The 15,527-nt window shown below is 37.9% G+C and overlaps 2 protein-coding genes across 5 annotated transcripts in view; both read left to right on the top strand.

Annotated features, from left to right (window-relative positions):
• The first annotated feature begins 1,128 nt into the window (after positions 1-1,128).
• Positions 1,129-4,133, top strand: LOC147167372 (protein shisa-5-like). The gene is made up of 5 exons (XM_086087445.1): positions 1,129-1,235; positions 1,317-1,464; positions 2,511-2,671; positions 2,937-3,092; positions 3,251-4,133. The coding sequence occupies exons 1-5, from the start codon at positions 1,145-1,147 to the stop codon at positions 3,340-3,342; spliced, it is 648 nt and encodes a 215-aa protein (XP_085943571.1). The 5' UTR covers positions 1,129-1,144; the 3' UTR covers positions 3,343-4,133.
• A 4,366-nt stretch (positions 4,134-8,499) lies between these two features.
• itga7 (integrin, alpha 7) overlaps positions 8,500-15,527 on the top strand; it is a 30,034-nt gene continuing 23,006 nt past the window's right edge. For 3 of the 4 annotated variants that reach the window (XM_086087799.1, XM_086087798.1, XM_086087802.1), the window contains exon 1: positions 8,500-8,796. In XM_086087799.1, coding sequence (XP_085943925.1) covers positions 8,591-8,796 — 206 coding nt within the window. In that variant the 5' untranslated portion in view covers positions 8,500-8,590. The remainder of the gene's footprint in view (positions 8,797-15,527) is intronic. The other variant, XM_086087801.1, reaches the window with a different exon arrangement.

Here is a 15,527-nt window from a genome sequence, read left to right as displayed (position 1 = left end):
TTTCATTAATAAGTGTCTGTGTGCTATACAACTGAGTTTTTGTGTGTGAAGGTTTTCATGACAGGCGGATGGAGCAGTGTGGGACAATATGAGGTCCACAGTTTAAGTTAATACATTTTGATGGATTCTTGTTCAGATTAAGTAACCAGACCATGGCCCAGGGGAACCATTTCGTTGTGGAGAAAATTATCAAGGCAAGCACTCATACCAATATGTATGGCATATCATTCCAAACATGCAAAGAAAAAAAGTTAGGCCTACTCAAGTAGAACAGGTCGAAGCACAATTTGGCAATGTCTGCCATCTAGTGGTGAATGGTGATATGTACAGTCGATGCATATTAGTCGATTTACCCCCACCTCAAAGGATTTTTCCGAGATCATATATATTAAATATTATTCAAGGGCCGGGGGGAAGGGGGGTCACTATAGTTGCACATATCTGTTTTACATCTCATTTACTGTTTGTGAGCTACCAAAGGTTTGTCACAGCATCCGCCTCACATTTAGTTTTCTGTTTTTTCTTGTTTTTGTCCCCCCCCCCCCCCCCCCAGGGATTGACAGCTGTCTAGTCCAGGGATAGCACAATATATGCTACCCCTCCCTACAAAACAGCACTAAATCTTCTCCTATAATGATACACAAGATGGGAGAATACAGAAATCGCTCTTCACCCATTCATGTTCCCACAATCTCTCTTAAATCATCCAGCAACCTGGGTCATCTTCTCTTTAGCTCACTCCACAGGTTTTCAATGGGGTTGAGGTCTGGGGATTGACATGGCAATTGATTATGTGTCTGGTGAACCTGCAATTTTTTTACTATGTGTATGCTTCGGCAAAAAAAAAAAAGAAGCTGTTAAGTTTAACACATTTTAACCAGGGGTGCCAATAATCGTGAAGAGCACTCGAGGTGGCGAGTGACTAACTACAGACTGAAATTTCAATTATGTTTTTCCATTATTCAGCGAGCCACACTGAGATCCCAGGAAAGAGCCACTCACTTCACTTTATTTGGATACATTATTCATTTTTATTTTGATACCATTCAACCGTAGCAGTCGGTCATTAATTACACCGAGCCGGTTCGGCAGGAATGTTGCAGAGTGACTAGGTTGTTGGGTGGGACAGTCTCACGCACACAGTATGTTAGTGTTTGTTTTTGCAGTAATGGTGTCGCCCGTTTTGTCCATTCTTGTGTTTGTGTCCTGTGTCTTCTTTCTACCAACTATATGGGGTGAGTTCGCTTTTTAGTGTCAGGTCTGCTCTTTCTCATCTGCTCTTTTGTGATCCTAATATGTCTTGGCTTGTCTTCCAGCTGATGACTGTTCCAGCTACTGGGATGACAGCGGCGTCCGTCGCGATGATCACGAGTGTGGCAGCATGTTTTGCTGTGGAACCTGCAGCAATAAATATTGCTGCGCTGAAAAGACAATGCAGCTAACTCAAGAGCTCTGCGATGACTGGTAGCAAAATTTGCACATAAATATCTATTCTCTGGTCATTTGAACCTCTGAAATCGCACCTGATACAGTTTTATTGGTGTAAAAGTGCACCTTTTGTTGTAAAAATTAAAAATGTGCTTACATTTTTTTTTACAAGGTTTTTATTTTAATTAAGTGTTTTTTAAAGGTTTTTTTTAAGTTAAGAGGTTTTTTTTTCTCTTTAAAGCTGCTTTCTGTAACAATTTGGCCCAAAATATCTTTACAATAGTTTTTTAAATTTTTTTATTTTACCATTTATAACATAGCTATTCTAATTAGTAGATTAACAATTTAGCTGTTCACAATGAGTGCTCCTGTAAGCCTTTGGCCAAAAGTTTTCAGACAGAATTCGAGTTCAAATTTCCTGTCTTCTGTCTGCGGGTGTGACGTCATGTGCACTTGTATGAGAAGAAGGGAAAATTAAGCTTAATTTTTCGGTTACAGGTGGCAGTAGCGATTTGGAATTACATTTTCTGCGTCCAGTAGCTTTGAATTTATGATTTTGTTATTCTAAAACTGAATGTTTTTCTCTTTTGTGGGTTATTGTTGTCTTGTGAAAAATAAAACACAACTTAATTTTTGTGAAATCACACATTTTTCTCATAATATCCCGTTTTTTGTTGTTGTAAGGTAATGACATCTCTGGCAAAATTTTGTTTACTTTGTAGTATGTTAACGGAACGTGCATGTTTGTTTTCAAAAGTTCTTTTAACCATTTTCTCACAATATTCTCATAATCTTTTTTGGCCTGTAAAATGATGACTTTTTGCTAGTTCAACTCCTTTTTTTGGCATAATCTCATTCTTAAACAAATTGTGCTATCAAATTTCTTAATTCTGAGTAAAACCGTCAAATCAAATAATTACACAATGCTGTAGGTTTTACAATGGTGACAATCCAACAACATGTTATTACGGGGGAAAAAATTATTTCAGTGTAACAAAAAATTGACATCGCAGGTTCAATTTTGACCACAATTTTTAGCGATAATGCTTCCGTTGACGATTACTACTGGTTCATCTGCGCAGGGCTCGCTTTGAGAAGCACTCCAGGCCTGCAATACTTTTGGTTAGCATCCTCGGCGCAGTCATTCCCATCATCTTCTGCGTGGGTCTCATCACCTGCTTTGTGGCTCCTTGCTGCTTTCTGTACAAAAAGTGCAGGAAACGCAACTCGCGACAACGTCAAAGTGAGACACTTTCTTTTTTTCTTGTTTCCTAATGTTTTTTTTGAGCCAAGGCACATATTTGACATGAGAAAACTGTTATGGTCAACTACCAAGCAAAAGTCAAAATGATGTGCAGTGGATGTAAAAAGTCTACACACCCTTATTCATAATCTGCCTAATATAAGGACATTTTCATTATTTTGCCAAGGACTCCATGTTGCTGGCATACACAGAACAATTGACACAATTACACTTGCTTGTTGTTCTCTCAAACCACTTTGTGTAGATGTGACATCCACCTTTGTCGTCGCACCCCATGAGCCAGCCTCCTCGCCTCAGCATCAGCCGTCCCATCCTGGCTACCAGCCCGTGCCTGTCCCGCCTCATTACGGAGTCCCCATACCCACAGCACCGGCGGGACCGCTGGGATACATGGGAGGATGTGAGTTCTTACTTTGACTTCATAATAATGTTTTTGTGGAGTCTGGCTCATTTGCACAAGGATATGTTAATGTTTTGTACGTTTGAAATGATATCGTTATATGCATAAATTCAAGCATTTTCATCATCATGTCACATGATGTGATCTCTTTGTTTTAGCTCCTCCAATGTACCCTCCAGGTGTTCTACCGCCACGTCCAGATCAACATTCGCAACCTCCCTACAATCCTGCATATGGTTTCAACCCCTAAATCACACGTCGCGAATCATTTGGCATTGCGGAGCATTTTCGGGGACCTCTAAATACACGCACACGCTGTAGAGAATTGACTGTAGAATTTACAGTAAATAACTGGCAAAAAAAAGTTGCTCGCCAATTATTGTAAAATGTATTACTGTATATAAATTACAGTTACTTAGAATACATTAAGTAATTGTAATTTATATACAGTAAAAATGTAAACAATTTACAGTAAGATGCTGTAATAGATTTTTACAGTAATTACCTGATATTTTACAATAATTAGCTTGCTTTTGGCAGTTATTTACTGTAAATTCTACAGTCATTTCTTTACAGTGCAGAACATGACCAAAAGCAATTGTGAATAAATTAGCTTTTTTTTTTTTTAAAGTGCTTCCTCCATCATAAAGCAAAGAGACTAGTTAGCTAGCTGTCTGTGCACTGAAACTTTAATGGTGAATCAACTGCTTTTTATACAGCGATTTAATTGAACATGAACATATTTAGTGCAACACAATCCAACAACACAAATGAAAATGACAAAACATCTACCCACTGCTTAATCCTCAATTAAAGACAGACAAAATGCTTGTCGTAATGTCATGTTTGAAAAGATCACAGCCAGAGTTTCTTCATCCGCACTGCCTGCTGTCTCCAAATGCCTGCGATATACTCGATCCACCACTAGAGCCCACTGTTGTTACACTTTGAGGACACAGTGGCTGCTTGCCGATTCAGGAAAGTTAATCATAATGTCACATTTCCTGTTCTTTTCCAAAGTATAAATCATCGTGTCATCAAGCCAACAGCATCCGGGTGTTTATTTGACTTTTGTTGTCAATCACATTTTGACAAGGTGATATGATATTTCCCTGCACGGCAGCATGACGACATCTTATTATGATTCATGTGCTACTTTTCCCCTTCCTCGATATCCCGAAGTGAGCATCCAGTGTGAGAAAACAGCTGCACTCAGCTCAGGCTCCTTGAGGGGAAGTGTAGTTATATAGTCAGCATGCATGTGCTTGGATTTAATCCCATAATAAGAAGCACCACGCCCTTTTACAGCAGCGCACCCCCACCCACCCCTTAGTCGATGAATCAATACAGTAATAGTGCTGACTATGTACGGTACTGGAGGTGCTAAAACAGGAAAAATTACCCTGCCAGTATGTGCTGCCTGCTTGAGGTCTAAATTAAGCCTCTCCTTGAGGTGGTGCTCTGACTGCTAATGAGGCTTAGCATCAGGATGCTGCTGTCATGCACCTTGTGGCACATCATCTTTACAGGGGTCTTTCCTGGCATCCATACGTCAAACTTTGCTGTGTTCTGTTCTGAGGCCTTCTTCTATGGCTTTTTATTTTTTTTAATCCAAAATACGCTGTAACCTCTATAAAGTCGTGTGAGTTGCAATTTGACCTGCATGTATTTTAAGGAGGAATACACAAACCGATAGTGCTTCGTTGAAATAAATACATGCATACATACAGTAAAGTACAGAAAAGTTGCAATTAAATATGTATGTATGTAACTAGTAATTAAGCAAGTGTGGAAATTGTTTATTTAACAATTTTTTTCTTGCTCGAACCAGGAAAAGTTTTAATCATGCATTTGCTCAATTTGTTGAGTATCAAATTATAACCAATTATTAGCATTTTTTCCTACCAAATCCAGTATTGAAGTATAGACAATAGAGATTTTCAGATTATTCATTAATTGTTTATTTATTTACCATTATTTAAATTAAGTACAGTAAAAATACAGTAAACTGAAATACAATACAAAATAAATAAGAGTAACTAATTGTTGAAATACAACCAAATTTAAATATACATTTATGTTAATAATTTAATTAATCATTTATTGATAAAATATAGTAAAATACAAAACATTTAAGATAATCACGGTATTATTTTCTTCTTATTTTATTTATTATTTATTTCAATTTTCATTAAAATAATTTATTTTTGAAATTTTGCATTTTGAAAACCACATTTTTAATGATATATTTATTACTTGGAAAATAAATATAGGCTATAGAATAAGTCGGTAATGCATGTTTAGATTTTTTTTGCGACATAACCACACAACACAATCCGTTTTCAGAAGTGTAGCATTTAAGCTTTACACGATCAGGATTTTTCGGCCAATTACCAATCAACGATCAACGAGTTTGTATAAAAATGCTAACCGATCACAGATTCAATCAGAAGATGGAGCAATATATATATTTAAAAACTTTTATATTTATATTATTTACTGTCGACTGCCACTATTGACGGGGGATAGGGAGTGGCCCGAATATACCATAATGTCTTATTTCGTGGAGCCGATCCATTACGTCATTGATCGATCGGGCAAGACATTACAGCCGATCACCGATTTGGTATAAAATGCTAAACATCATCCGATCCAGCCGATCAGATCGGTTTAAAGTCAATACAATATGACTAAAGCAACAAAAAGCCGACATAAAAAACCCCTCAGACAATTAGAATGTGAATAGACTCTCTTTTCAAGCAAGGTGTCCGCATCCGTCACATTACTAGTTAGTCGTGAGTACCCAACTTTTTGGCGGGGTAACGGTTATTATCATTTTTTAATAAAGTGTGACAGTGGATGCATGAATTCAACAATGCTCCCTCTCCTCGCTCCCCTACACGCTCAGAGAAGGTGAGTACACAACTAAAATATGAAGTACAATACAGAGGGGAATGTTAAAATATCACTTCATAAACTTTTTGGACAGTAAAAAAAAAAAAAAAGAGTTAAATGCTGGCAGCAGAAAGCCCCACAAGACTGGCTTGTGTGTGGGAACAAACTCCCAAGTGAATGCGTTTTCCCTTCCCTTTGTCCAAGTAGTCATACAGTACACGCACGACTTTCCCACACGATTGCAAACACAATCTGACAGGATTTTATATATATATTTTTAAATGTGCTTATTAAAAGTTTGAACTATTTTCCTACATGTTATTTTAGAATAACATTTTCTGCAAATCATGCCCTGCTAATGTAAAAAAAAAAATAGTGGGGAAAAAATTGACTTCATTGTAACAACAAGACAAAAATTGAAATGATTGCACAAAAACAAAACAGTACAGCCTGGCTCTGTTTGTTTTGAACCATCCTGCCTGGTATCGCTTCATTTTCACCTCATTAAACTGCCCAAAGTGTGAAAGTAACTTGCAACAAGCATGTTAATCCTCATATAATATGTTACAAATGTCACACGTGACAGTTTATTGCATGCAACAGTTGAGGTGACAGCTGCTCACAAGCAGTCGTCAGGTGGTCCGAGTGCAGCTGACAACACACAACTGGGATGTAAAGTAGTTGCAAAAGTCAACAATGTGTGGACAGATCTTTCCCACTATTTTGTCCTCTCACAGGAAATACAAAAATCCAACTTCTTGTGCCTCAATGGGACTCTTAAAACTCTCTAATCTAGTCCAGATTGTCTCCATGGTGTGTGCGTGTGCATTGTGTGTGTACGCTACTTCCTGTTCACCGTTTTTTATATACTGTACAGGATACATGCAGATATTTTTTGGTGATGGGTAGGATGTTTCAGCTAATTTCAGAGGTTTATTATTTATTTATGTTAAGGAATAATCTAAATTAATGTTGTTTAATGTTCTTTCCTCATGCATGCTGTGCTTCAAATCTGGACTTGATCCAGATTGTATAATTGCCATCAATTTTAATACAAATAATTCTCATAAAACTAATAAAATTAGCTGCAATAGGCTCCATCTTACCTGTAACCCTAGAAAGAGGCTAAGCAATATAGAAAATTGATTAACAGAATAAAAATTTACAAAAAAATACAAATAAAAATAACTCAAAATGTAGCTACTTTTAAACTTAAAAAATGCTTTTGTTCTTATTTGAATTATTCTTTATTTATGCTTTCTTGATGTGGGGATAATAAAAAAGTAAATTGCAGTCAAATGCTAATAATTAAATCAATAAATGTTACTAATTCTTCAAAAAGAGGCTTCAAGCTATTTATTGCCACTTTCAGTTGAAATTTAATGTCAAACTAAACATGAAACAAACACAGAATAGAATGTCGCTAAAGCCTGGACTTGTATACCAAATACGTGTTTGTTTGTATATTACTTATACCACCAAATCTCAAATCCATTCAAATGGGGTTTTAATTGCGCTTTACCCCCAAAACACCATAGTCCAAAATATGAAAAATCCAATTTGATCATAATGGGAAATTATAAATATATGTCCTTTATTGAAACACACATTGGAGTGTACCAAAACTGTATACGTAGCCGTCTAGCCGATGCGCTAACACAACCGTGTTAACCAATGGAAAGGTTTTCCTTTTTGACTTTAAAATACCTGACTTTAACCTCCATAATTCTTCGCTGAACACGTGCCAACAACAGAACCCAGGATGTTTTATTTTTTATTTTTTGTGCTTTTGGTACAGTTTTAAATCCATCCGTGTTGTGTCTGTCATAGCAGCTAGCTAGCGCTAAGCTAATGCCTGTGGTTCATTCCTGTGTTTCAATGCAGTTTGTGTGTATGCTCAGCCACATCTCTGGCGTTGGGCCGAAACTTCATAAGTCACAATTTGGTAGATTACATATATGTATTATTTTAAATCTGCACTTTTGGTCTTTTGGTGATGTCATGTTCATGGTTGAGTAAATATGCCATTTCGGGGATCTCTTGAAAAGTGGCGATTTTGGACTTACAAGGTTTTGGCCCGAAGCCAGCGACATGGAAAGTTAGAGGCATCTAAAAAAGTGAAGTCTTTTGGACCGTGTGAACCCAGCAGATAAATAAAAACTGTCTGTTGTATTTTTATCTATTTATTTTTTGGTCACCCACTCTGTCTCTATTCAGCAGCCTCCAAGTACCTTGACAACCTTGCCTGGTATTTTGGCAGCAGTCCTTTGAGTGTTGCTGTCAGCTGAGAGCGTATGTGTGTGTGTGTGTGTGTGTGTGGGGATGGAGGGGGGAGGAGTGAGTGGGGCTATTCAAGGCACTTGTCCTCCCTCGTCTCCCTCGGGTGCACAGAGGAGGAGGAGAGGGGAGGAGGCGCGTACTGCACACTTGCACTCTGGTAGCCGACGGGAGCACATTGAGCCCAGCCTGCTCCCCCCCGCCCCCCCCCCTTTCACACTGACTGCACCAAAAAGCCACAACAAGAGGATTTCCCGCCGCAGGAGCAGGATTTCCTACTCGGGAAGCACTGCGAGATCTTCTAGTTCTGCTCTTGAAGCTTCAGCATGGCAGAAGCGGTCCTGGGTGGACACCTTGGGAGCAGTGGGATCAGCAGGTTGGGTCTCCTGTGGGCTCTGCTGACTCTTTTTAACCACGTGGGGGCTTTCAACCTGGATACTACTCACACGCTGCACAAACTGGGAGACCGCGGGACCTTTTTTGGTTTCTCTCTCGCGCTACACCAGCAGCTCACGCCAGAACCGCAGAGCTGGTGAGTTTACAACTTCTGTGTGCACCTGTTCCAATCCTATAAGGGAACTTTTTTTTCTTCCGCTTTCCTTTTACAACTTATCACAGACAGAACTCACAAAAGTGAATTGCATGGTTAAAATACAGGCAAGGTAAGGTGTTTCATCATTAAAAGTACAACATTTAAAAGTATTTTTATACAAAAGATCTAAAGACATTTAAGTGCAAGAAAACGATTTTGGAAAATTTATTTAAAAAATATTATACACTTGCGGCTGACGCAAGTGTAGGCTATTATTCCATTAGTTTTTTTCCCATTTGCGTGCAGCATCACAGCAAAATGCTGCTTTACCATCATTGCTTACAGAGTCACAAACATTATACATTTTATATATACAGCACCGTGGTGACTTGAGATTTGCGTGAAATAAGATTTTTGAGATATTAGCCATATTTTGGCAGATTTTTGGGGGATATTTGGCAAAATAAATAATTTGGCAGAATAAAATTCCCATTACCAATTAACTGGCCATTTAATTAAAACAAAAACTATAATGAATTAAATAAAAAAAATTTGGGTCCCAACAATAAAGATATGAATTATATTTGACTGTTATCCAACCCTTTGTCTTTTTTTTTTTTAAACTTTACAACAGGGAGAGAAATCGGCCATTGTTTTGCTGATTTTTGTGTACGGGTGGGGGGTAGTTGAGGAGATTAAAAAAAGAAGAAGTTATCTTTGTTTTATACTGTAGTGTATAAAAAATCTGGCAAAACATCGGCCAACTTTTGCTGTTTTTCTAAGATATAATAATAATAATAATAATAATAATAATAATAATAATAATAATAATAATAATAATAATAATAATAATAATAATAATAGTAACAACATCATCATGTTCAATACTTGGTCAAGAAGTATGGAGAAAAAACTTGCCACTGGATGTGTACTGCAGCATTGTTGCGCCAAACGATTGTCAGGAGACGCGTAATTCAGCCGGGTGCGGAAGTTTAATGCGCGCTGTGCATTCAGCTAATAGGCTGAACGGGAAGTCAAGGGCGTATGGGAGCATATGTGATGAATCAGCAGACGTTGGAGATTGTTTTATTAAACACGTCTTTGAGGTTTATTGATTTGTTATCAGTATTCCCGCAACCATGAGTGGACATATACTTTGTCTAAAATCGGGTCCTCACTCAACTCTGCTTGTACATTCTAATTTTGTGTTCTTTTTTCACTTGTGCATCACTTTACAAGCAAGTGGACATTTGCAGAGACACAGTTTGATTATGAGAGCCTAAGCGCTCTGTTGATTTCAATTATGCAGATTAATGTGCTTTTCCTTCATTTTGCTTCAAAAGGAGATTTTTATGAAACTGCCAAAAACGCCCCCCCAAAAAAACAAAATTCTACTAATTCTCATGGAACTCAAGGTATTTGCTGACATTTTTAGCATGACGCTACGTGCGATGACCGTTCAACTTCAAATTTCTCGTGAGACTTTTAAGGCGCCTCCCCCATATGCGTTTGAACTCTGTTGCTAACCAAAGCAGCACCAATTCAGGCACGTAAACAGACTCTCAGATGAATTACATCAATGTCGTCTTTATATTGACACTTCCAGTTGACATTTACTGCCAACTAATGAAAGAGAAGACCCTTTTGTGTATTGACCAAAAGCACATACGAAAGTCTACTAGCTTAATGCTAACACGTAATGCAAAGCGCCTTAGACAGGCTAAAAAAATGTTATAACATTTTATGCAATGGACAGTGCAGCAAAATAGACATTCTAACAATACTCACAAGTAGATATTCTTTATCATCTGTGAAAAACGACTATTATTGCAGCTCACGGAGTTTAGAAGGGATCGTCTTCTTTGCGTATTTAATTTGCATGAAGTATTATACTGCCCCCTGGTGGCCAATGCTCTTGCGCCAGAGAGAGCCACATAATGTCAATGGGCATGAAATCTTGAAACCATGATGCACAAACTGTTCAATTATTTACATCTATTAAATTGTGTATGCAACTTTTAAAAAATATATAAAGTACTATACTTTAGAGTGTTATTTTTCTTATTAAAAAAAAACTTTCTTTAGTGGTGCTGGAACAAATTGACAACATTTTCATTCATTTTAATGGGGAAAGATGATTTGAGTTTGTTTTGAATTGTGACCATGTCAAAGAATAAATTAAATTTGTAAGTCAAGGCACCACTTTACACTGAAATAATGATCTTGTCTCAATTTACTAACTTATTTACATAATCTGGGCTTGTTTAGTTGATAATAAAGCCTCTATTGTGTTATATGAAAGACAACAGCTAAATCTAGCAGCAAATTATTAAGTATTAGTCCGAAGGACTGTGCATGAACAACTAAAGGCCTCTTCTATAATAGATGCCTCTTCATTAATAGACGTATTCCTCCATTTTTAACTGTCAACAGCCCGCTTTAGCTGCACTGCAGTCTTGCTGTCGCCTGCTCAAACCAACACAGTGACATCAGCCTTAAAACTACTAGCAATCCTGTATATATATTGCGCAGCAGCATGGCTCCATCTTATTTTAAAAAGTGACTGGAGCCAATAGTGTCATATTGCTGCGCTGCCGGAGGACCCGAAGAGGGTCAAGAAAGCGTGGCTGCTCGTAACATCACTCCATCGCTATGTATGGACGGCTTGCTTATATTTTTAGCAAAAATATTGTTGGAAATGCCTGACTGCATGTGTTTACTTTCAATGGCCACACTATTTTAGGTATACAAAGGAATGGATGCAATTCTGTTTTTGGGATGTTGAAGACAGTTTGGCCATGGCTTCTTTAAAGGGAAGTCAATCCCCCCCCCCAATTTTTTTTTTATTGATTATGTTCTATGAAAATCCTGCATTTTTTATCAATATCAGAACCATTTGCCACTTGCTGTCGAGTGAAAATGACATCACAGTTTCTCAGGTGTCAGGTAACAACCAATCACAGCTCAGCTTGCGAAAACAGGTGAGCTGCGATTGGTCGCCCTGAGCAGCTGTGATGTCATCTTCAGTCGACAGCAAGTGGCGTGGATAAATACGACTGGATTTTGCTGCATAACTTGAATTACATAAATGTAATATTAATCAGAATGTCATGTTTAGACTAGTGATGTCACATATAACCTATTATTGTCAAGAAATGTTTAAGGTTGACTTCCTCTTTAAGACGCTAAAGGTCTAAAAACAGAATCTCCTAAACGTAAACATATCAGATGGACGTGACACATTACGAGTCAAATTCCTAGAAATCATATCACAACCTCAGCATTGACTCTATTCTGAGAGCATACTTTATTATTCAAAAAATAAATGCTGGGAAACTGACTCTCCTGTATGAATAATACATTTCCATTAAGCGGTTCGGATGACACGTTCTAAAAAGCGCCATGACGAGGACATCTTGCCCCAAAGTGTTGTAATCAGATGCTACACTGACTCATCTGCTTTTGAAGGCGGCTGAGCTTTGTGTGCGACTCTTGCCTGAGGTCGCACGCTGCACTGAACTTGGTGATTATGATATGATGATTACTGCTTTGAAGTTCCAGACACTTCATTAGTTTCACGCGATCCGATGCAACACTAAACATTCCTTTCTGACACTTGAAAAATCTGGACATATCAGTGGGTGCTGTTGCACTCCAGACCTGTAGATGCCAGTAATGAGCATTGAAAAGTCAGCGGGTTCCCCCCCCCCACCGAAGCTCTAAGGTATGAGTGTAAATAAGGTAATTTAGCATGATTTTTTTTTGGAGGCACAGAAGCGGTTTGTAAAAATCAGAGCAGCTTTGTGAAAGATGGCTATCGGCAAAAGCCCACGCTGCGGTCGCTTCAATGAACTACTGTGCTGTCTTTGTGCCGCGTCACACACAATCTCCTTAGTGTGAGCAACAAGCGCTGGCTTCTATTACTCGGCCTTGGTGGAGGTCTGCTGGCATCTCGGAGCAGCTTAACAATCCGCTGCTGCCGCTGCTGTCAGACAGACGACGGGGGCATTTGAGTGGGAGTTATGTGTGCATCTGCTATTTATACTGAAATGACAAGTGCCTCCACTAATAGTTGAGCACATGGCGAAGACAGGAAACTCCCTGTGCTCAAGACCTCAGCTGTCTATCAGAACAGCAAATTCGACGTGGTACTTTGTTGCGACTTTCAACGCAATTTTAATGCTGAAAACATACATTTGCTTTATATTTCCCTCTTGGACAATGAGGACAACCAAATACTTTTCAGGCCTAATGCTTATAATGTTAATTGTTTGGTTGGGAAGATACAAATCAACACGTAAAACAAGAGTGATGTGGTACTTAAATAATATATATATATATGTGTGTGCATATATGTGTGTGTTCAACTGAAAAATATAACAAAAAAATTACAAATAAAACTCATCGTATTTAAAATATAAATAAAATAAAAAAGTATATTTCAAAACACAAATAATGATACTAATAATGAAACTAAAGATAAAGTAAAATATATTTAGAAATAAAAGTAACGATAACATTTAAAACATTTCCAAACACAAATAAAGATTACAATATCACATCTTTTACAATAAAAATAACAAAAATAATATTTTTAAATCAAGGTAAAGATGAAAAAACATATTTAAGCCTAAAAATAAAGTTAATAAAGTTAATAAAAAAATACCTATAAAGTTAAAAATAAGGATAAAAAATAAAACATTGAAAAACAAAAACATTTTAGCCTACATCCCAAAAATATCCATCCAACTATTTTGTGTACTGCTTGTCCTTATTAGGGTAGTGGGTGAGCTGACTTTAGGCGAGAACCGGGACTGGTCACCATCCAATGGGCGGGCACTCATAGACAATCAATCTTTATGCTCACTTTCACACTCTCACACTCGGAGACAACATGCAAACTCCACACAAGGCCCCAAATTTTGAACTCTGAGGCTGATATACTAACCACAAACCCCCCAAACTACTCTGTGTGTCAAATAATTCATGATGTCTTGTAGCTGAGATATTCCAACTGCTGTGGCGTGGCAGCACTACTTTTATTTGATATAATCAAGCACTTAAAGTCTATATGAAGCACTAACTGGCGTTTTCCATCCATATAGTCCTCGCAGCATGCAGTCTTCCCCATAAGATGGGTTTGGCCCACTGCCACTGCATCAGTTTGTATGTTGGACCCAATCCAATGGAAGTGTTACATCCTTTTTCCTGCCTCAGTGTTTAGTTGAAAGTGTAAGCACGGGCGATGCGGCGTCTTTCCGCAGCTCACAAATCATCAGTGCTGTTTTGTCTGTGTGGCGTTCAAAGACATCTATTGTGCTTCATCTTCATCCTCTCAGGTCTTTAGGTCAGCTTTTGTATTCAAGGAAGCCATTTCCGACTCTCAGTGCAACGCATTGGTACGCTGTGACAGCAGGTTTTAAAATTGTTGGCATATTGGGGAAAAGTGACAGTTACATGGAAATATAAAATCGTGAGAAAGGTAGCTGACTTTTAAAAAAACGTCTTTATGTCTAATACATATATATCTTATACATTTTTAATGTCATTAACTCATTCACTCCGCCATCCTCTGTCACTCAGTCATTTTCACTGAAGCAACCCCCTTCGCTCTCGGCTGTTTTACTGGATTTTGACAGATTTTGCAAGGCCCACAGAACATTGTGTTCTATTGCTATAAAAACATGGAACCTACCAAAAGAAAGATTAGAGTCTCTTCTTTCATCAGGAAAAAAAATACATTTTTATCTGTTTCTGTTTGGCAGCAATTAGCATCAGAATATAGCTAAGTTTTATCATTATTCACAGATCTGTTTAAAACACTGGGGAAAAAAGCACTTTTGCAACATGGCCCTGGTTGATCTCTTATACTCTGTCACCTGCTAGCCGTTTTTTGGGGGGTAATAACTACAATTGCTTTAAGCGTCCTCTTCGGGTCAGAGGCTGCATCAAAGCCTTCTGTATACGCTAGTATAACAAACAACAACATAAAAAATGTATAAATGCGTTTTTGGGATCATGGCAATATTTAAAATAGAACGTTTTCATATGGTTTTTTTTGGGAGAAGATGAGTTAATATGGATAAACTATAGTAAATATAAGGCGTATTTTTAAGAAGTCTACTAAAATCTTATGAGACTTGCCGAACTGAAGGGCTTGGACATGCACTGCATTAATAGCTTATTATGACCACTAATAATAATAATAGAAATTTAATTGTGGACTCGTCAGACCACAGCATACTTTTCCACTTTGCTTTAATCCGTTTTAGATTAGCTCAGGCCCAAACTGTGTTTACTGACAATGTTTTTTGGGGGGACTCTGGAACAGATGAACTACATTTCCATTCATTTCAATGAGGAGAGATGATCTGAGATTAGATATTAACATTTGAGTTACTAGCATGACCGCGGAGGGAATTCAACTCTAACTAAATGAAACTGATGAGGCAATTACACATTTATATGGTTTCACAGTCATAACAGCCCTCTGAAGGAAACCATAACTACAACATGGCCTGTGACAAGAATGAGTTTGACACCCCTTTAAATGTGTGTCATTATGTCCTTGCACCATTCCTTCACACACAGAATGGACTTGTTGATTTGCATCACAAAAGCAGAATAGAAGAGCCCCCGCCCCCACCATTTTTCCTTGCGTTAGGAACAGCCTCACCCTCGTTCTTCCCCATCCCCAAACTCAAATTCCTGATCCATCTACAGTAACTCTT

This window comes from Leptonotus elevatus, chromosome 10 (assembly GCF_054856555.1).
Source record: "Leptonotus elevatus isolate MCC_2025b chromosome 10, RoL_Lele_1.0, whole genome shotgun sequence".
Classification (NCBI taxonomy): domain Eukaryota; kingdom Metazoa; phylum Chordata; class Actinopteri; order Syngnathiformes; family Syngnathidae; genus Leptonotus; species Leptonotus elevatus.
The sequence above is the reverse complement of the archived record's forward strand: the minus strand, read 5'-3'. Positions and strand labels throughout refer to the sequence as shown.

Bases quoted from the DNA above. Each gene is read 5' to 3' on its own strand.
- LOC147167372 (XM_086087445.1), top strand. From the start codon at position 1,145: ATGTTAGTGTTTGTTTTTGCAGTAATGGTGTCGCCCGTTTTGTCCATT. The intron at 1,465-2,510 runs GTAGCAAAATTT...TCATCTGCGCAG, and splicing joins CAAGAGCTCTGCGATGACTG to GGCTCGCTTTGAGAAGCACT. The intron at 2,672-2,936 runs GTGAGACACTTT...CACTTTGTGTAG, and splicing joins CAACTCGCGACAACGTCAAA to ATGTGACATCCACCTTTGTC.